General features: G+C 35.7%; 1 protein-coding gene across 2 annotated transcripts; it reads left to right on the forward strand.

Moving 5' to 3' along the window:
- The first annotated feature begins 1,624 nt into the window (after positions 1-1,624).
- Positions 1,625-19,204, forward strand: zdhhc13 (zinc finger DHHC-type palmitoyltransferase 13). Of its 2 annotated transcripts, XM_046858051.1 has the most exons (17): positions 1,625-1,764; positions 2,841-3,034; positions 3,742-3,864; positions 4,377-4,454; positions 6,745-6,889; positions 7,120-7,184; positions 9,479-9,641; positions 11,506-11,631; positions 11,726-11,859; positions 12,277-12,377; positions 12,615-12,739; positions 15,210-15,272; positions 15,745-15,838; positions 16,753-16,836; positions 16,931-17,085; positions 17,210-17,307; positions 17,965-19,204. In XM_046858051.1, exons 1-17 carry the CDS (start codon positions 1,741-1,743, stop codon positions 18,107-18,109), a joined length of 1,917 nt encoding a protein of 638 aa, XP_046714007.1. In that variant the 5' UTR covers positions 1,625-1,740; the 3' UTR covers positions 18,110-19,204. The 2 variants fall into 2 exon arrangements, with proteins under 2 accessions (XP_046714007.1, XP_046714008.1); XM_046858052.1 differs by lacking the exons at positions 3,742-3,864; positions 4,377-4,454.
- Positions 19,205-20,929: the final 1,725 nt, after the last annotated feature.

The raw sequence follows: 20,929 nt of genomic DNA on the forward strand, positions 1-20,929 counted from the left end.
CTGATCCCATCTCCACCTTGAACCAGTCTTTCGTTCCTACTGCACAGTTCACTGCTGTCACATTGTCCTCATACATGTCCTGCACCCCCCTTACATACTGCTCTGACACCCCTGACTTCCTCATACAATACCACAACTCCTCTCTTGGCACTCTGTCATACGCTTTCTCTAAATCCACAAACACACAATGCAACTCCTTCTGACCTTCTCTATACTTCTCCATCATCATTCTCAAAGCAACTAATGCATCTGTGGTGCTTTTCCTCGGCATGAAACCATACTGTTGCTCACAGGTGGTCACCTCTTCTCTCAGCCTGGCTTCCACTACTCTTTCCCATAACTTAATGGTGTGACTGATCAACTTTATTCCCCTGTAGTTACTGCAGGTCTGCACATCTCCCTTAATTTTAACAACAGGTAAATAATAGTGCTTAACAGTCACTGGCTGATTTGATGTTCTCCATATTCTTGTGATTAATGATAGTGAAGAAAGGAAACAGCTCCCTCCAAATAATAAAAAAGATGTTATTATTTATTTAATTTATTTTAAAATTTCCACTGTTACACCAAGTCCAAGAAACATTGTATTTCTCTGAAGGTCTTAAACTGTCACTATGACATGACCTTCTCCACTTTCCATTGGTCCATATCTACTCCCATGTTGTCCATGATATATATCCATCCTTTAATAAAAGTCACACGTTTCCAACATGACACTCATGACACTCTCTTTTCAAGGAGCTTTGTTAAAAAATGTAACACTCCCACACCATGTTTTCCCCACTACCTTGAGGCACAAATCTCATCGAGGAACACATTGAGATCCTTCCTATTGTGGTTATACCCAGCCACCCATATTAGTTATTTAAACAAAAGAAAAAAAGTTTTTTCATGAAGTGAATTTAATGGTGCAGTTACATTGTGTGGCCTTTCAAAAGGTGAACAATGATTTGAAATATGTTACGAATCTGACACTAAGGGAAATTGACAGATCTAAGAGAATAGGATGATTAAAAAGGTATATGATCATTATCTATAATAATGATTGGAAGTGGAGCATGTGAAAGTGGTACTAACCTTTGATTGTAATTGAATCGTGAGTGTGGTTGTTTTTATGGTGTCAGCTTCCACTTTCCATCACCCCACAGCACCATGTGATATAAATTTGTAACAATTATTTGAACTATTTGGGGGCACTTGCTTGCTTTTGATAGTCTTAAAGCAGCTTCCTGTGAGTACCCTTTACTGCTATAAAAGTGCAGTACTGTCCTGTATAACATGCACCTGCATATACTTGCAGCAGTGTAGCAAAAATAAATGCCTTATTAATGTTAGCATTAAATTATTAACAAATTATTTTAAATTTTATTAAAGTTATCTGAATTTTTTCTTCGTGTCATAAATTATAAATTTGGTTTTCTAAAAATTTCGAAACACAGAATTATTATTATTATTATTTTTAATTACGTATTCTTTAGTTATACCGGACACAGTTTTTTTTTGTTTGTTTTTGTTTTTTTTAAACAATGACTAAAATTTCAAGCATTTGCGAGAAAGGCGTTTTGCGACATTCCACTTGCATGCCGGTGCTGAAAATTGACCAATCAGGGCGCTAGAGTTATTTCCGGTATCCAGGACGTTGACAGCGAACTCGTCTTAGTGCAGGTTCGGTTTAGCCTTTAGCTTTCCTCATAGTTTGGTGTCAAGTTTATATAAATAACATCTATAAATGCAGTAGTGATGGACTGGAAAGAAGGCAGTGGGGTGAGTGAGTTCCCTTTGTGTCCGGGTTTTGTTTAAAATATTTTGTGTTTGTAAGTTAACTTACTATATAAGCTAACTTGACTAGCTAACAGCTAGTTTATTTCAAATTCAGTCTTGTGTATGTTGATTATTCTAGCATATTAGTATTAAGTTACCGGGCGTTAAATTTTTATGAGTATTAAAATTGTTCAGGAAGTTAACAAGGTTTGAGCCTGTTGGACCGTTTTGGCAGTGGACAGTAAAAAAAGCTAATTATTTAGCTATTAAGTTCAAATAAACAGTACATTAATATGGGTAAAATGAAGACTCAAATCAATTCACCTGAAACTATGGTTTAAACTTATTAATAACATATAAAAGAGCAGTAGCACAAGGGGGAAGGTTTGTCAGCATGCTTTAATATGTCGACAATAAAATGGTTTATGATAATGCATGTGATACTTTAGAAACGGCGAATGTGTTATTTTTTTTATCTTCGGTGCCAGCAACAGGGTTTTTAATTTCGTTAGTTTTAACTTTGTCAAAATGAAGTTATCTACGAGTGTAAACTGGTTTTATCAGGTGCAATCTTAAGTTTATGCAATTGTTACCAGCCAGTTATCTACAGTGTCTAGTGGTTCTAGTCAGCAAGTGATTCTCAGGTAAAGAAGGCTTCATGTTTTAGGCAATGACTATCATTTAAACAGTTAAATTAATAAGTATATATTTAAAATATATAATCTATATTTGGAATAATAATAATAAGTGTTATCTTCCAAACCACTTGTAATGTAAATTCTTTTACGTTGAGGAAGTCGAGAGGGCCGCACCTCCTCCTGAGTCTGATAGTCATCTTTTTGTTGAGGAAAAAGTTATTTGGCCTCAAAATGGTTGCTACTAATGTTTCAGCTATTGTTACCTATTTATTTTTTTCTTATTAGAACATGTATGACCACAGCTAATTTGATTCAATATATAACATTTCGTTTTTTTGTTTCCCCCGATAATATTAAACCTATCATGACGTTTAAATGAAAAGTCTCTGTGTTGAAGAATCAGTTGTTGGCAGTGATTAAGTGATTTATTATTTTCTGCAGTGTCACAATCACAGCCATGGTAATGATTTGCAAAGCAGTCATGGTGCACATGTACATGGAGGCCACTCGCATGGCTTCATGCCTAGTTTCCAGTTCCTCCAGAGGAATGAGGCCATGTTGGACCCCACTCAGCAGCCAAAGAAATACACACACATTGAAGACAGCAGCAGCTGGGATATTGTCAAAGCCACACAGTAAGCTCTGCACATGTTTGGTTCTTAGTAAATAGGACTACGCTTTGTTGATTTATTTAACTGATATTGGAACATGTTTGACATTTTCCACTGACATAATTTATATTTTTCTTTTTTTGACTGACAACATATTAGTGCACAAGCCATAAGGCATGCTCCCATCATACTAATGATGTTTCACATGATTCATAAATAGAATGTTGCAGTCAAGAAGCCATTTTGGACCCTTTTGGAAATCCTCTATTAAAGCAGGAAGGTTTAATAAACAACTTAGAAATTGGGAATATTATTTTGTAATATATACATTAATTCTGTAAATCGGTAATAGCAATTTCGAAAGCATTTTTTAACCCAAATTCCAATGAAGTTGTGACGCTGTGTAAATGATAAATAAAAACAGAATGCAGTGATTTGCTAATCCTATATTCACAACAGAATATTAATGATCAAATATATGTAGCTTAAATTGAGGAAAAGTACTATTCTAAGAAAAAAAGGTCATTAAAATGTAGAGGAAACCCATGCAAACATGGGAACTCATGAAGTTCTGCACACACAGTAACCCCAAATCTTGGGGTTACTCACAACTATTCACTGCTTCACACAGACAACAGATCTGAATCCAGCTCACACACTAAGAATTCAGTGCACACTAAAAAACAGATAGTATATAAATAGAATATAACTAAATAAAATTTGTTTTGCAGGTTTGGCGCGTTTGATCGATGTAAAGAGCTGGTTGAAGCAGGTTATGATGTTCGACAGCCCGATAAAGAAAATGTCACTTTACTGCACTGGGCAGCCATTAATAACAGATTAGATCTCATCAAGTAAGATTTCACTTTTTTTTCCAAAAGGTAAATTATCAGGTACTATTTTATTTACTCCAAAGCGAAAGTAGTTTTCCAGCAGCTTAGAAGGAATATTCCTGTGTCCCCTTGAGATACATAGTCAAGTTTTGTCGTGTCTTTTCGGACAGTCATGAGCAAAGATGCTCCTATTGAAAAGTAGTGTAAATAATTGCAATATCCATCAGTATAATGCCCATCTTCGAATGTTGGTAACAATAAAACTATTATCTTGGGGGGAAAAAATTAAATGAAACTAATATTTAATGCTGGTGGTAACTCATATCCTCTTAATTATTTAAAAAAAAAATAATTATTTAAATATTTTTTTGTTAATGGATGACTTGACAACAAAAATATATTTTGCTGTTTATAATCTTAGTTGGCTCAATCTATTAATATTTATTGTTGTATAGAACATTTTGAATCGCATATGGTAGTTCAATTGCTTCATTGTATAGCTCTTTATTATATTATCTATCTGCGTGTTTCAGATATTATATATCTAAAGGTGCTGTTGTGGATCAGTTGGGTGGTGATCTAAACTCTACACCACTCCACTGGGCTATAAGGTACATTTTTACACACACACACACACACACACACACACACACACACACACACACACACACACACACACACACACACACATTATCTCTTTACTATCTATTATTCTTTAATAAATTCAATATAGATCAGTACAACAATTAATTTCCCCAGTTGGTCCAAACAACTAATAGTGTACCTATGATTTATGTATATACTACAATAAGTTTAGTATGTGAAATTTATCCTGGTATCCTTGATAAGATTGATGATTGATGGCTGCACTTTTATGGGAAATAATTTCAATATATTTTGAAGGTTGCTCAAGGGATTTGTGAGACCTGGCATGCAGTAAGCTTTCCAGTTCAAAGATGGCAAAGTAACCAATATAGTGGAAAATTAACATTATAGACAAAAATCTAAAGAATTGCATTTGCGACATTGTGTTGAATGTGTATGTCCAATGTGACCCTTTTGGTGGCGCTAGAGACTGTGCCAAACCTAAGTACATGCCACCAAAATGCAAATTTTGTTGACAGGAAAACAATTTTCTTTACTATACGCAAAACTAAAAATATAGCAGGAAACATGTTGGTTTTGATGCTTTTTCAGTAAAATTCTTCTTCATTGTTTCCTCTTTGCGCCCACTTTTGCTACTTTTTCTTGCAGTCTTTTTCAATTAATGTATTTATTTATTCAAAGCCAAATACTACAATCCTAAAATACCAATTTCAGTTTCCATAATTACATTTTACACAGTGAGTTTGATAGTTCTAAAAAAGCTATGGTGTTAACAAATTATCTCAAAGCTCATTAATTGTTAAAAATGTCACACAAAAATCCCAAATGTTTATTTGCTACAAACCACTAAGTGGCGCTATATTCATATGATATGTTGGATGTAGTCAAAAGACAATTACACTGCACAACAATTATTTTTTTAGGTTTTGCTTCCAGAAAAGTTTTGTGCAGGTACCTGGTGGGTATGCACAAATATAGATTTGGTTTTGTTGCATCCTGTAGGAACTCTGAGAAACTGTTTACCGGCAATAACGTATTTCATTGTTTTTATACGCTATTAAGTTCAACATAATTAAGTGTTTTGCTACTAATTTTTATTTGTATTCAATGTCTAGTGCATCATGATGCAGTGTCCAACAGTATCAGCAAGCATTTATGCTACAAAAGTGATGGAATGGCCAGAGTCTGAAAAAGAAAGCATCTGGTTATTATTCAAAACATAGTAACCTATTGTCAAGTACTATTGGTCTTGGGCTTGCATGGCTGCTTATGAACAGTCTCACAAATTGTTTTTTTATTTGATGTAATGCATAATGGTAGCAGAAGGAATAATAATAATTATATACAATTATATTATATATATATATATATATATATATATATATATATATATATATATATATATATATATATAATATAGTGTGTTTGTGTGTGTATGTATATTATATAAAATAATAATAATAATCAGAAATAATTAATTGGGAAGAACTTAATCAGGCAGCAACAAAATGGTCTAGTGATTAAATATTCCAAGTCAGTGTCGTTTTTAGCCGTTTTGGTATCCTAGGCAAGATTCCTATTGGCTTCTATGCTCCCACCCCAATGCTTCACTCCCACACCATACAAATCATTTGCAACCTTCCATAAAAAAGGTTAAACACTTTGAATTCAAGTATGTAAACATTTACTGTATAATAAACTTCATAAAAAAAATGGGTAAATAATTTAAATGCACAACAGCAGCAGCGAGGCAGGGGGTGCTCACTGACCGTGCATTTGGAGAAACATTTCACAACCAATTAGGTTAATTTACCTTCACCATTCAAAACCATTTGGTGCATCATGAAACGAAAAAATACAACAAAAGGCACCCAGAAATGTTGAGCAGGTTGAATCCTACACTGATGCTACACAGTGGTAAACATGGCCCTGTCCCAATTTCTTTTGGGACCTGTTGCAGACATAAAATTCAAAATGAACTTATTTTTTTCCTTAAAACTATATATATTCTAAGTTTAATTTTATGTTTTTGTTTTATTGTGAAAAGAATATGGATTTTTGAGATTTGCAAATCATTGCATTCTGTCTTTATTTACAATTTTTGGAATTGTGGTTGTAATTAAAAATTGTTATGAAATTTACACAGAGCTCATTATATCAGTGACAAACAACTATGTTGATCTTGCAGAACATTTTTAAATGCAAGGAAAAATTCATACATATTTAGTTGCTGCTAGAACAATGCTACTAGCTAGCAAAAGTCTTTTTATCTTTTGTGTGGTGCTGTTTTCTCAGGCAGGGTCACTTGCAGATGGTTATCCAACTAATGCGTTATGGTGCGGATCCATCTCTCATGGATGGAGAGGGATACGGTGGCCTCCATCTTGCTGTGCTTTTCCAACACATGCCTATAGCAGCATATCTGATGGCCAAGGGTCAGGTAAGAGATCCATAAGAGCTTTGCAGTAAATTCACTTGAGCAGTTATAATGAATTATATAACTTAAGCTACAGTAGATGTGTGAAGTTAGCTCAGTACCACAGCAAGGATCATAACCACAGTGAGGATGTGCACAAAGGTGATAAATGACTGGGCATCACTTATAACAGGATTATATTTCTTTTTATAATTGTTATCTTATTATAAACATTTGTGTTTGTGTGTTAAAAGGAAGTGGATACTCCAGATGCAAATGGGCAGACCTCACTCATGTTGGCTGCTCAGAAAATTATTGGGTAACATTTGCTTATTATTATTTGATTTTGCTGAACTAATAACTGGAATTGTGCATTGTGGTGTGCTTAATAATAAATCCTATTTTCAGCAGTTGGTAGGGTTATTCTAGGAGATTATTTTGTGTTCCAATAGCATCATATCCTGCCAATGTCAGCCAAAAAATGGGAAATTGTTTTATTATTATTTTTAATAATTTTATTCCTAAATACTTGATGATCAGGAAGTTATAACCTGACATCAAAATTGTATTCAAAATGCAGTCAACACAGACAGACATTTTTAAGCACAGTATGCATTTTATTTCGTCGTCTTCTTCTTTCGTCTTCTCCCATTAAGCGGTTGCCACAGTGGCTCATCAGTCTCCATAACCCCTGTCCTCCACATCTGCCTCTTTCAAACCAACTACCTGCATGTCTTCCCTCACCACATCCATTAACCTCCTTCTTGGTCTTCCTCTTTTCCTCCTTCCTGGCAGCTCCATCCTCAGCATTCTTCTACTGATATACCCCATGTCCCTCCTCTGCACATGTCCAAACCATCTCAATCTCTCCTTCCTCACCTTATCTCCAAAACGTCCTACATGCGCTGTCCCTCTAATAAACTCATTTCTAATCCTGTCCTTCGTCGTCACTCCCAACAAAAACCTCAACATCTTCAGCTCTGCCACCTCCAGCTCCACCTCCTGTCTCTGTGCCACTGTCTCTAATCCATACAACATCGCAGGTCTCACCACAGTCCTATAAACGTTCACTTTCATTCTCACAGATACTCACAAATCACTCCTGCTATCACTCTTCTCCACCCACTCCACTCTGCCTGCACTCTTTTCTTCACTTCTCTAACACACTCTCCATTACTTTGCACTGTTGACCCCAGGTACCTGAACTCCTCCACCTTCACCACCTCTTCTCCCTGCAACCGCACCACTCCACTGCCCTCCCTCTCATTCACACACATGTACTCTTACTCCTACTGATCTTCATTTCCTTTCTATGAAGGGAATTTATTTTCCAGCGCATACCTCCACCTCTCCAGGCTCTTCTCAACACACTCTCCTCACTTGTCAACACATTTCCATCTCCATCCTTTATTGCTCTGGCCAATCGGGATAAATCCCTTTCTCCCTTCTTAGTGTGCAACTTCTCATACAGCTCCTCACATGCCGCCTTCTTGGCTTTCGCCACATCCCTCTTTACCTGCTGCCGCATCTCCTTGTTCTCCTGCCTACTTTTCTCATCACCTTGTCGATCCCAGTTCTGTTTTACCAACCTCTTTCTCCTTATGCTTTCCTGTACTTCCTCATTCCACCACCACGTCTTTGTCTTCCTTTCTATTTCCAGATGTCACACCAAGTACCTTTCCAGTGTCTCCCTTATCACTTCTGCAGTAGTTGCCCAATCATCCAGCACCTCTTTACCACCACCGAGCCCCTGTCAGACCTCTTCCCTGAACCTCACACTGCAGTCTTTCTCCTTTAGTTTCCACCATCTTATTCTTCTTTCAGGCCTCACACTCCTCCTCTTTTTCTTCATCACCAAAACCATCCTACAGACCAACATCCGATGCTGTTTAGCTACACTGTCCCCTGCCAAGACCTTGGTCTCCAATCTCTTTCAGGTTGCATCTCCTATATAGAACATAGTCTACCTGTGTGCACCTTCCTCCACTCTTATAAGTCACCCTATGATCCTCCTTCTTCTTAAAATAAGTGTTTCACTACTGCCATTTCCATCCTTTTAGCAAAATCTACCACCATCTGCCCTTCCACATTCCTCTCCTTAAAGCCATACCTACTCATCACCTCCTCATCACCTCCATTCCCTTCACCTACATGCCCATTAAAGTCTGCCCCAATCACCAATTTTTCATTTCTAGGTACACCATCCACCACTTCATCAACTCACTCCAGAATTGTTCCGCCTCCTCCATCTTACAGCCCACTTGTGAAGCATAAGCACTGATGACATTTATCATTACCCCTTCAACTTCCAGCTTCACGTTCATCATCCTATCAGAAACTCTCTTCACCTCCACTACACTCTTACTGCACTCTTCCTTCAGTATCACCCCTACACCATTTCTCTTTCCATCCACACCATGATAGAACAGTTTAAACCCACCTCCAGTGTTCCTGGCCTTACTGCCATTCCACTTGGTCTCCTGAACACACAACATATCTACCTTTCTCCTCTCCTCTCCATCAAATCAGCTACCTCTCTCCTTTTTACCAGTTATGTTATGCATTTTATTAAGTGAAGTTCATATACTCTGTTGTATGTTTTTCTTGGGACAGGCCAGAACCGACAAACTTCCTGCTGCGGTGTAACGCATCAGTGAATGCAGTAGATAAGGTGAACAGGAATTCGCCACTTCACTGCGCCGTGCTTGCTGGTAATGTTGATGCCGTACACATCCTTCTGGATTCTGGAGCCAGTGTGGATTTGCAGAATTCCAGTGTGAGGAAAAACTATAATTCAGATTACATTTAATTGTTTAATTGTTACATTTAATTGTTATATGGGTACTTCACCCAATATTTACATGAGATAAATAATCATATAACTATGGTTTAAAAAATCAAACGTGGAAAGATTTCTAAAATATTCTCTGGTTAAAGGTCTATTAGTTTGATGAAATATTTACCTGGGGGGTGGAGGTCTCTCCTGTGAAGTGCATAAAGTATATGGGGATATGCATCTCGGACTAGTTGTTTTTAAATTAAAAGGAACACCTTTAAAATGCAATAACATAATGAAACGTTAACACAACATTTTAAGAAATGGAGGCGATATAATGTGCCAACTTATTGACATATGCACAATTTCTTTTTTTTTTTTTTTTTTTTTTTTAGCTGTTTAGCTTGAAGAAATTCAAGTTGCTGCTGTATAATTGAGTGTATATTCTAAGCATTAGTTTGAGGTATTCACATACAAATCAGTAGAATAGTTTAGGAATTACAGCTATTTTCAATTTTTTTTTCTTCTTCAAAGGACCAAAAGTAAATTCATACTAGATTTAATGGTGTTTTAAGGACAGGTGTATGCTTGATGTAAATGTATATGAAGCCATGTTTCTATTAACATTCAAACGGATGGTAATTTTGTAATGAGACATTAAATGGTACATGTATTATATAACTGAGCTCTACATGCAGCAGAGGTTTAATGTTGAGTTTTTATAAGCTTGGTCTCTGGACAAACACATCATACACAGCAAAAACTGCTGCTTTTCTTGTGCTTGAAGCCGAAGTGGTCGCTTAAATATCCCCAGGGTTTCACTTAATTTCCCTTTCAGTTCAGCTTAAGCACAATTTAATGGGCTTTGGATTTTACCATGTAGAATTTTGCCTTCAACAAGTAGAATTCATTCTCAGTTGCATTAAGTTGGACATCATGCAGTTAATTTGCAAATACAGACAACTAATGCTTAAGCATTATTTCCTATTCATAAAACTAAAATCAAGAGGAAACCCCTTTTCAGAGGAGAGGAGCAGACTAATTCAGGACAACAAGCATGTCTGGGTGTGATGGATGGGTGTCCATAAACTTTGACATAGTATTGACTTCAATGTATAATACCTTTTTTAAAAGTAAGTCTTTTATTGTTTAAGATATAAATGCATGCTCCATTTTGTTTCTTTGCAACTAACTAGGTAATATAGTGGCATTTTCAAACAAAGTTTAATTTCATTAAAAAATTTCCCTTAGCATAAATAACAATTTTACACATCTGAACACTTAGCTGCTCCAAGCATGCAGCTGAAATACTTTGCCATACCTCCTGTAACACTTGTCAAAGGTGTTTTTCCACCAGTTGGATATTTTTTATTTTTTATTATTAGTATTTATTTTTTATAATTGCAATCCAGTTCATCCCAGAGCCACTCCATAAAGGCCACCTGTTTACTTTTCTATAGAACACCTAGTTTGGAGTTTGAAGTTCGAATCTCACGCCCCCAGTTTATAGGGGAATTGCATTCGCCACATAACTAATTTGTGTGTGTGTAATATGTAAAAAAAAAATATATATATATATATATTTTAATACTGTTATATTATCTCATTCGTTGCACTGAAACGAAAAGGACATGCATGTGCCTTTCAATAAACAGAAAAGACTACATATTTAAATGTGTGGCTAAAACACTTTAAAATCCGCTAAGCCTCATCTCATTCCTTGTAATTATGCTTTTTTATTTATTTATTTATTTATTTATTTATATATTTATATATATATATTGGTATTGGTATATTATATTATATTTGATGTATTATATTTTATATTTCTCAGTATTTAAAGTGCACATGTGTGTGTATGTAGGGTCACACACCAATAGACTTGGCCCACCAGGTGAACAGTCCTCTGCTGATTCACATGCTGAATGTGGTAAAAATTGAACGGAAAAAATCAAACACACGCTGCTTGAGATTCCTCAACAGTTATCAGGTATGCAGGCACGCGCCCACACGTTCAACATCTGAGATTATATGTTTACAGGTTATTTAATCTGCTTATTTATTGTTTTGTTTGTGTTTTCCAGGCCTTTTTGCAGTGTGTCTTCATTGTGTGTGTAATGTGGGCTGTGGGAGCCATATTGGACATAAGTTCTGAGTCATGGCTGTTAAAAGGGGTTCTTTTGGCATGTGTACTTGCTATAATGAACCTCACCTGCAGGTATACACATACATGGCACAGATTCTTATTTTTTTATTTATTTATTTTTTTCCACTAAACTGTTCCATATTTGTGTATAGTTTTTAAATCTGTTAATGTGTATAGTTTTAAATGTTAAATTTACTAAGGTGTTAGTCAATTGTTATTAATTGTTTTACTGACCTACACATTCAAACATATGCTAGATAGCAAAAATAATTTCAAATTGTTACATAAGTATAGCAGCTTTTTTACTAGTGTTAGGAAACAGGGTCAGACTTGAATTAAGATAATTTTTTTTTTTTCTGTATTTATGGTGTGGTTGTGTGTGTGTGTGTGTGTGTGTGTGTGTGTGTGTGTGTGTGTGTGTGTGTGTGTGTGTGTGTGTGTGTGTGTGTGTGTGTGTGTGTGTGTGTGTGTGTGTGGCATCACATCCAGGCGGGTAGCAAGTGTCAAAGTTCAGAGCCTGGTTCCCTCCACCACTCTTATTTCCTCAATATTTTTGATGTTTGTCACCTGGTGCCTGTGGTTCCTGCCAGATATCCTTTTATTCAAATGAAACATGTACAATCTTTCCTCTTGTTCTAAAAGTCCTTTTAAGTGCCTTCCATATGCCTTTTATATATTCATATTAGACTGTGCCACAGTGCATTTAGATACTTGTGCTGGTTATTTTGGTCTGCAGCAGAGTACAGTTAAGTGGCCAGTTTATATGGATATTTAAGTAGATAAAGTATCTTGCTATATCTGTATTGAGACTTAACACCAGAAGTCACATGGTTCCAGTACTGCAGTCCAGATGATGTTTCCCCTGACAGTTTTGGCTCTGGTCTATTATTACCTGCGCACATACAGAACTGACCCTGGAGTTATTAGGGTAACCGAGGAGGAGAAGAAGAAGGTGAGCATGAGTATTTGGCAACAAGGAAGCATCATTCATTGCTCATGTTTTGCCTCAGGAAAGATTTGTGCACACACACCCAATGTGGCAATTATGGACGACTCAGGCTCAGGTGAATTAAATATAGGAAATAAAAAACAATAAAACTTCTTAAAATATACACTAAAACTTTCTAAAGGCTTCTCCCATCAGGGGTTGCCACAGCGGATCATCCGCATGTTTGATTTGGCACATTTTTACGCTGGATGCCCGTCCTAACGATTGAACCCGGGCCACAGCGGTGAGAGCGCCGCATCAGATAATAAATTATATTGGTAAATTAAATAGAAAAGGCATTCACAAATTGGTCTAGGGTAAATTTTTTTTTAATTGAGATTTTACCATAGACATATGAATGCATCTAGTAAACGTGTGTCATGTTCAGTGTTGGGCAACGTTACTTTTAAAAGTAATGCATTACAATATTGAGTTACTCCCCAAAAAAGTAACTAATTACGTTACTTAGGTACTTTTTATGGAAAGTAATGCCGTTATATTACTTTTGCGTTACTTGTATCTCTTTCACGCCTTACAGGTGTAACAGGTGTAATATAGATAATTGCCATTAAGAAATGTTATATTAGGGCAAAAGACATTTAAAATGCTTAATAACTTCTTAAAGAACAAAAAGATGATCGACTAAATTTTGACCACAAGGCTGAACACTTTCCAGTCGCACTTCTGTACACTGCTTTTCAATCTGCCTTCGCCGTCAGGAATGTAACTATCGTTCGTGTATATAAGGTTAAGGGTGTGGGCTGCACACCGGTGATGTGGAGGGAGAACATACCTTTCGCTGTCATCACGTAAAAAATATGACCTCGTCCTCGTCTACATCATTCTCTGCTTCATCATCAGCTTGAAACATTCTGAACGCTTTTACAAAGTTTGCGCTATTATCAGTGACCGTGGCAGTTTATCTTCCCACAAAAAGCAAATGAGCTGTGAATTTGCTCTCTCTCTCCGCTGTGATGGCATCGTACATGTGTCTCCCACAGAGAACTTTTATTCTGAGCAGTCAATAGATCTGCAGTGGTGGAAAGTCGGCAAAAGTTTTCTATATTTCTGTCTCCATTTCCATATATGCAACATTGCATAATGTTGCATATAGTCAACATTACACACACGTCTGTAGTGCTGTGCTTTGCATGCAGATGTTTTTTTTTTTTTTAAGTGGTATTTTTTGCAGTTGACAAGAGCTTTTCACCAACACATAATCTACACTTAACCATTATTCCTTTCTCCTTTTCCTCCACTATTTCAAAATAATAAGAATACCTCTATCACAGTAATGTAATTCTCTGGTTTGCCATCTCCGCTTCTGACCAGCTTCTGTTCCCGCTGCTCGCACGTATGAGTGCGCGATTCTACGTGACTACGTTCATTTTAATTCAGTATTTATTTTTTTATGCAAAATAATTTAAATGGAAAGTAACTCGCATTACTTTTTTTTAAAAAAGTAACTCAGATATTAATGTGTAAATTTATAAAGTAACGCGCTACTTTACTCGTTACTCCAGAAAAGTAATATTACGTAATGCACGTTACTTGTAACGCGTTACCCCAACACTGGTCATGTTGTTGTTGTTGTTGTTATTGTTTTATTATTATTATTATTATTGCTATTATAATTATAATAGCAATAATAATAATAATAATAATAATTATTATTATTATAATAAGTGACTAATTGACTGACACAGACAGACTGTACCTCAACAAATACCTAAAAAAATAAAAATGATGTCTTGGTTGAACTATATCACAATTTTTAAAAAACTGTAAATGGTCCAGTAAAATTCCTTTCCCTACTTTTATTCATTGGCAAAATTTTAGTCTGCAAATGCACACTTAGATCTTGAGCTAAGGTAAGATAACTATTTGCCAATAACTGTCTTATTGAGATTGAGTTACAGTATGTTGGATACGCTGCATTTATGCAAATGAATATTTCTTATGTTATTTTTAGTTCACGTATTCATTATGTGCAAAGCTTAAAAAAAAAAATTCAGCTGACTAACAATCATCTTTCGTATCATATATCGACTTTTTGAGTCTGTGGTGCTTTTATTACATATTTGCTTATTGTTTTAGCAGGTTTAACATTAGTAGAAATAGAATTATTATAATAAGAATTGCTATTTTATACTTCATGTATTTATACTTTTATTTTTTCCACTTATGTTTAATTTGATAAAATAATGATAATTACCTGTTATACTGTACTTATAATTATGAGAAGATTTATTTTGCAAAATCATGTTGCACCAAAAGATGACCAATATGAAAGCTCAATAAAAGTGTTTGGACCCCGGTGAGTGCCACTTGCTGGTATAGTTGAAAGTTTTCACAATTAAAATGTACTTTAGAACCAGAATCTAAATTAAACATTTAGTGTTTAATTTAACTTTGCAACAATCTCTTCTTGTAGAATATTGTAGTTCTGGCAGAGGCAGGATGCCTTGACCCTAGGATTTTCTGCACTTCGTGTATGGTGAGTTTTTCACAGTCTAAATGCTGCTTCTGTTGCATTCATTCTTCAACACCAACTTTTGAGCCCTTGCCTGGTGAAGTCAGCATTGTGCTGGTTCTACATCACAGGCTTATTGGTAATTTGCATAATTGCATAAATAAGCTATGGCCCTTAAATGGAGTGACTTACATTTTATCTCATTTATACAATAGTGCAAGAGGATAAGTGTCTTGCTCAGGTGCTCTGGAGTGCCAGTGTGGTGTGGCTGGGATTTGAACTCATGACCTTTGATTGCAATGTCTTAACCACTAAGCTACCCCCTCTGCAGTGTGTTCATAATAAAGTAGATGTATACAATCAGATCTAGAAATATGCTCGCCAATGTTATTTGTTATTCTGCCTGCCAACCATTGTATGTTGGTGTTGGAATTTCATCAAATGCTAAACTGTTTTAATGCTATACACCCTGTATATGTGTGTTGTGTATGTTCAGATGAGAAAACCAATGAGAGCCCATCACTGTTTTTCCTGTAATTCCTGTATTGCCAAGCAGGACCATCACTCTGTCTGGATCAACGGCTGTATAGGTGACCATTTATATATTTGATCTTTTTTTATTTATTTATTTTTCCTTTTCTTTTCAGGTCGAACTGTTATGCTAATAAGATACTGGCACTGTTTTGCTTGCCATACATGCAAGATAACAATGGGTCCATGTAGCTTTTATTACTTGATTACTTATAAATAAATGTATTTGATGGCCTGCTTTGCTTTACCTTATATCCAAATTAAAAAGGAAGCAAGCTGTTAAAAGTAGACATGTTTTATATACAGTGGAACACCCTGGTGTACGTAGGTTTTGTTATGAACAAAAATATCCGTGGAATTGTCTCGTAATACGTATGAAGCTTCATCAACATCGAGCTGATGCATCGAGCTGATTGCGCACACTTCCCAACTCGGCGACAACAGCCAAGAAGTTTCATTAGATCAGTTTTTAGTAAAAGGTAAAAAGAAATAAGATTCAAGTGAGTCAAAAACGGCTTCCCAACGCGATTCCCCTCCTTCCCAGCAGTTCCCCTTTCCTCCACTTCGCCTTATATTCCTCAACCTATCACCGGCTCTCCTCTAAACAGTTTTTCTTTTAATTTAAGATTACTATTGTTACAATATACAGTAATGCAACAAATATCACTTATAAATGTATTATACTGCATGACTGTATATTATAATGAATTATATTAATATTTTCTGGGTCCTGGAATGCATTATCCTTATTTCTTATGGGGAAATTCGCTTCATTATACGTATGATTTGGTTTGATTATACTTATCTGGAACGAATTACATTTGCAAACCGAGGTTCCACTGTACGTATTTCATATGTACTCTCATTTAAGCCAAAAGCAATAAAAGTTTAATAGCAATATTTGTAAGACTTTTCCCATTCTTCCATACACTCTTACTTTATGATGTCTCATCATCTTTTCATTAACCTCCAGGTGCCAGGAATCATCATTTCTTTGTTCTTTTTCTTGTGGCACTAAACCTCCTGTGTGGCTTGATGCTGTACCACAGTATTATCTGTAAGTTTTTCTCTTTGATTATGAGTGACACAAAAGCAATGACTACTACTTACAAAGAATCTCTGTGTATTGTGTGTGAATGGTAAACACACAGACTGGTCGCGGAGGTGTGTAAGCAGGTTTTCAGATGGGGTATGGGAAGCAGTTATTGAGCTGTTTACCTGCTCACCCTGGATCACTTATATTTGCATCATCACCCTGTTCCACACTGCCTGGGCCTCGGTCACCCTCACACAGCAAATTTATCAGGTATGCATACACATATCTCAAGGTTAGTCTGTTCTTGGATTCTGTCAGTTACATGCTGAATAACAAAGTATGTGTTATGCTCATTTTCTTTTTAGAAATAATTGCTTCTTTTCTTTTTTGATAGATTGCATTTCTTGGACTGACTACTGCAGAAAAATCGAGTTTGCTGCATGGAAATAGGAAACTGCCTCACCCGTACTCTCTCAGGCAGAACCCATTCAAGTAATGATACTTCACTTGCATTGAAAATTCCTAGTACAGTAATCCCCTGTTACGTTCCGCCTGCGATAAACAAAAAAACGCAATACATGGACACCACCCCAAAAATGCCCAAAAAGGTTTAATCATCCTCCCACACACTTTAAACGCACACAACATTTGCAGGAATATAGCAAGATGAATTTTGTAAAAATTTGTAAAATACAGTACACTATCACATTTATAGTGAGTATATGTACTGTACAGTGTACAGTTTAGTAGTAAACCTTTCTGCCATATGCAAACTGTCTGCATGGAGCATTACATTGCAGGGTTTGGCAGTAATAAATAGAGCAGCCATACCAGGTAATAATTCTATTTAGGGTCCTTTGCACTGCTCTGGTATAGAATCATTAAAATGTGGGAGTAGACATTTAGCCTCCAGAGCTTTTTTGTGTGGAAGGGCCATTGCTGTGCCTTCTTAATGGTAGTGTGGATATGGAGTGGCTTCACAGTCTTCACTGATGTGCTTTCCACTAACCTTTTCCTCACTTTGTGTGTTTGTGTGTTTTCACAAAATGAAGATAGATAGAAGATAGAAGAAAATAGATTCTGTGTTTATTTGTAATCAGTTTTCTCTTCTTTCTGTGTGTCTCTCTCTCTTCTTTCCTCTATGTGAAGTCGTGGCGTGCTGAAGAACCTGGTGAACTTCTTCCAAATACGCTGCTGTGGTTTGTGCAAGCCACTTGTATTGGACTGGACTCAGGAGCTTCCTATGTCTTTAAACCGAGACCATCAGATGTTTGGCAGCCCTGATGCTGTCTGAGATGACCATTTCAATTTCATTATATATGCATAGGCCAGATCACTTATTACTAGCACAATTTTTTCATAATCTTCCTTGACAAATTGACCAAAAATATGTCGGGCATGTGCCATTATTTAACTGTAGAGTGCCTTGCATAAGTATTCATCCCCCTTTAAACTTTTACACATTTTCGATTATTGGATATATTTGGGGTTTTATATATTAAAACAAACAGCCCATAATATTAGTGTCAGGAAGAATTTATATGTTACTATATTATAGTATATTGTGAAATAATTATTATAAAAAAAAAAATCTGATTGCAAACGTACTCCGCCCCATTGTTTTAAAACTCCCAAGTGTAAGCAGTCAGAATTAACATAATTATGAAAATGGGCATGTGAGGAAACAGCGTACCATTTTTGTCAACTTTCACTCCGAGCCTTAATCGTGACTATCTGTGAAACTCTTTATGCAGAACAGGGTTGGGCTTTTCACAGATTGTTATGCTGCATGGAAAATGTTAGTGTTGAAGTGAAAGCACAAGTTTAGCGTTACTGGAAGTTGTTAGTGGATGGAAGTCAGGTGGATTAGGAGGGTGGTAGCTTAGCGGTTAAGGCATTCGACTTCAGCTCCGAAGGACACGAGTTCAAATCACAGCCACACCAAGTTGCCACTTTTGGGCCCCTGAGCAAGGCCCTTAACAAATGTGATAATTGTAAGTCGCTCTGGATAAGGCCGTCTGCCAAAATGCTCACATTTATTCTCACATTTTCTCCCCTTCTTTAATAATTAAATACACACACACACCTTTTCCTGGAATGGAATTTTTTAGAGAACAAGCATCATCATGGAAACAAACGGGGCTATCAAACCATTTTTTGGGCCAAGAGGAAGTTGTTAACTAAAACCCAAAGACTGGGTAAAAGGATTATTCAGAAACGCACAGCATCCTGCCTCACTGTGGAGATTGGATTCTAAGGAAAAAGTGCAGTAGTGTGTGGTTCCATTTAAAAAGTGGTTTATTATAACTTTTTTCTTTAAAAGTTTGTTTTCTACCAACTTGACTTTTGTGACAAATACAATATATATCATCTGACACGTTTCAAAGTACTTATGCAGTGCAGTGTGTGTGTGTGTGTGTGTGTGTGTATTTTTATATATATATATATATATATATATATATATATATATATATTAGTTCCTTTCATCATAATATTGATCTCTAATGCAAAGAAGAGAATTATGGAATTGCCTGCTCTGGACTGCCCACTCCAATATAATGCCGATTTTATTAATATCTGTTTTTATCCCTGTGTTTCTCAGTCACATGTGCATCCAAAAGTACATAATACTGCAAAAGGCCAAATACAATGCTTTTAGCAATATGTAGGCAAAATATATATTTATATATTTTGTTCTGAATTATTTTGTAATGTTTCTTTTTGTAAAATAAGTCTGGAAAAACTGATTTCTCTTGAGTTATAAGAAGAGATTATGAAATAAAATTCCACTTTTGCCATAAATGTTCCATCTTTTTTCACAACCAGGGAAATGCTGAATGATGCTTCTCTGATTTATATTGTTGTTTTATCATGAGTCTCATCCTTTTTTTTCACCTGCGCATTCAACAACATTAACAGTACGTTTCAAATTTTAGTAAGCAAAACATTTACTGTGGCAGCTTTAGCCACAAAACACAACTGATCATCAGAATACAAATTTTCTAATTACATGGAAACAATAAAGATTAAAACGATTGGTTATAAAACTAAAATCATCTTTTCAAATTGGCACAAATTTACAAGAAAGTATTATTCTTCTAAAATGCAATTCACACATTAAATCTAAGATGTCATTAGTATTTATTTCTTTACAGTCAACTGATATAACTGCTGATGAGTAACAAGCATTACTTTTACATTATCAGACATTGTTTCTATTGTTCCATGTACCACATTTCCACACATTTTGATATTTAAAATTCACCTTTCACACACTATGACTATATAGTATAATTAAAATCCACCTACAGCAACTTAGTGATAACATAGAGAAAGCGAGTGTGATCTATGTCACAATAGTGGTCAAGCAATTTGAGGAGGAAGATAAGGAATCTTAAATGAAGGTAGATGGAGTGAGGTGATGTCTTGGATCTTACAATATAATGCAGGCCTCCTTGTAACTTTACTTGGTGAGATGTTTCAGGTTTGCTGATGGTGCTATAACATCAGGTTCACCCTAAAAAGGCGCATTCTTGATTTATCACCATCTACTTAATTCAATATTCTTTTTCCTGAATCTTTTTTCTCCACATGGAGAAAAAAAGGATATGATATGTGCCCTAGCTAACCTTCTCCAGGCCATTAATGACAAGTAGTAACATCATGGCAGGAGAGTGTCAGGTCTGGATGTTAGAGATTCTTCCCAAGATATTTGGCTAATAAAAAAGGCCTTTGGAAAATGAATCTCTTTTTTTTATTATTATTATATTTTGCTTTTGGTGAAAGATTATTTATCAGATTTCTAATATGAACAGTTCAGGATCTTCTATGTTGCAGTCCATGTTGGTTAGTCATGATTTAATTAATAAGACATTAAATGTATTTAAGAAAACATTAGTAATGTCAGTTAACACAGGACTTTTTACAGAATCAAAACCAGATCCCATCGGCTCCTTCATTGGTTAATTCCTTCTCAATTTATATTGAACATATGCCAGAACAGAACTACTCTGTTCAATATGTAGTAAAAAAAAAAAACATTGTTGGAAATTGCAAATAATATAATCCTGATACTTTTATCTAAAAAATATATTCCTTGGTTTTGGAACAGAAT

This window comes from Silurus meridionalis, chromosome 9 (assembly GCF_014805685.1).
Source record: "Silurus meridionalis isolate SWU-2019-XX chromosome 9, ASM1480568v1, whole genome shotgun sequence".
Taxonomy (NCBI): Eukaryota; Metazoa; Chordata; class Actinopteri; order Siluriformes; family Siluridae; genus Silurus; species Silurus meridionalis.

What these genes read in the sequence shown, in the direction of transcription:
- zdhhc13 (XM_046858051.1), top strand. Translation starts at nt 1,741, where the DNA reads ATGGACTGGAAAGAAGGCAGTGGG. An exon ending in GCTGCTCAGAAAATTATTGG is followed by an intron (nt 7,185 to 9,478) that starts GTAACATTTGCT and finishes TTCTTGGGACAG; the next exon opens with GCCAGAACCGACAAACTTCC. An exon ending in CTCAGGCAGAACCCATTCAA is followed by an intron (nt 17,308 to 17,964) that starts GTAATGATACTT and finishes CTCTATGTGAAG; the next exon opens with TCGTGGCGTGCTGAAGAACC.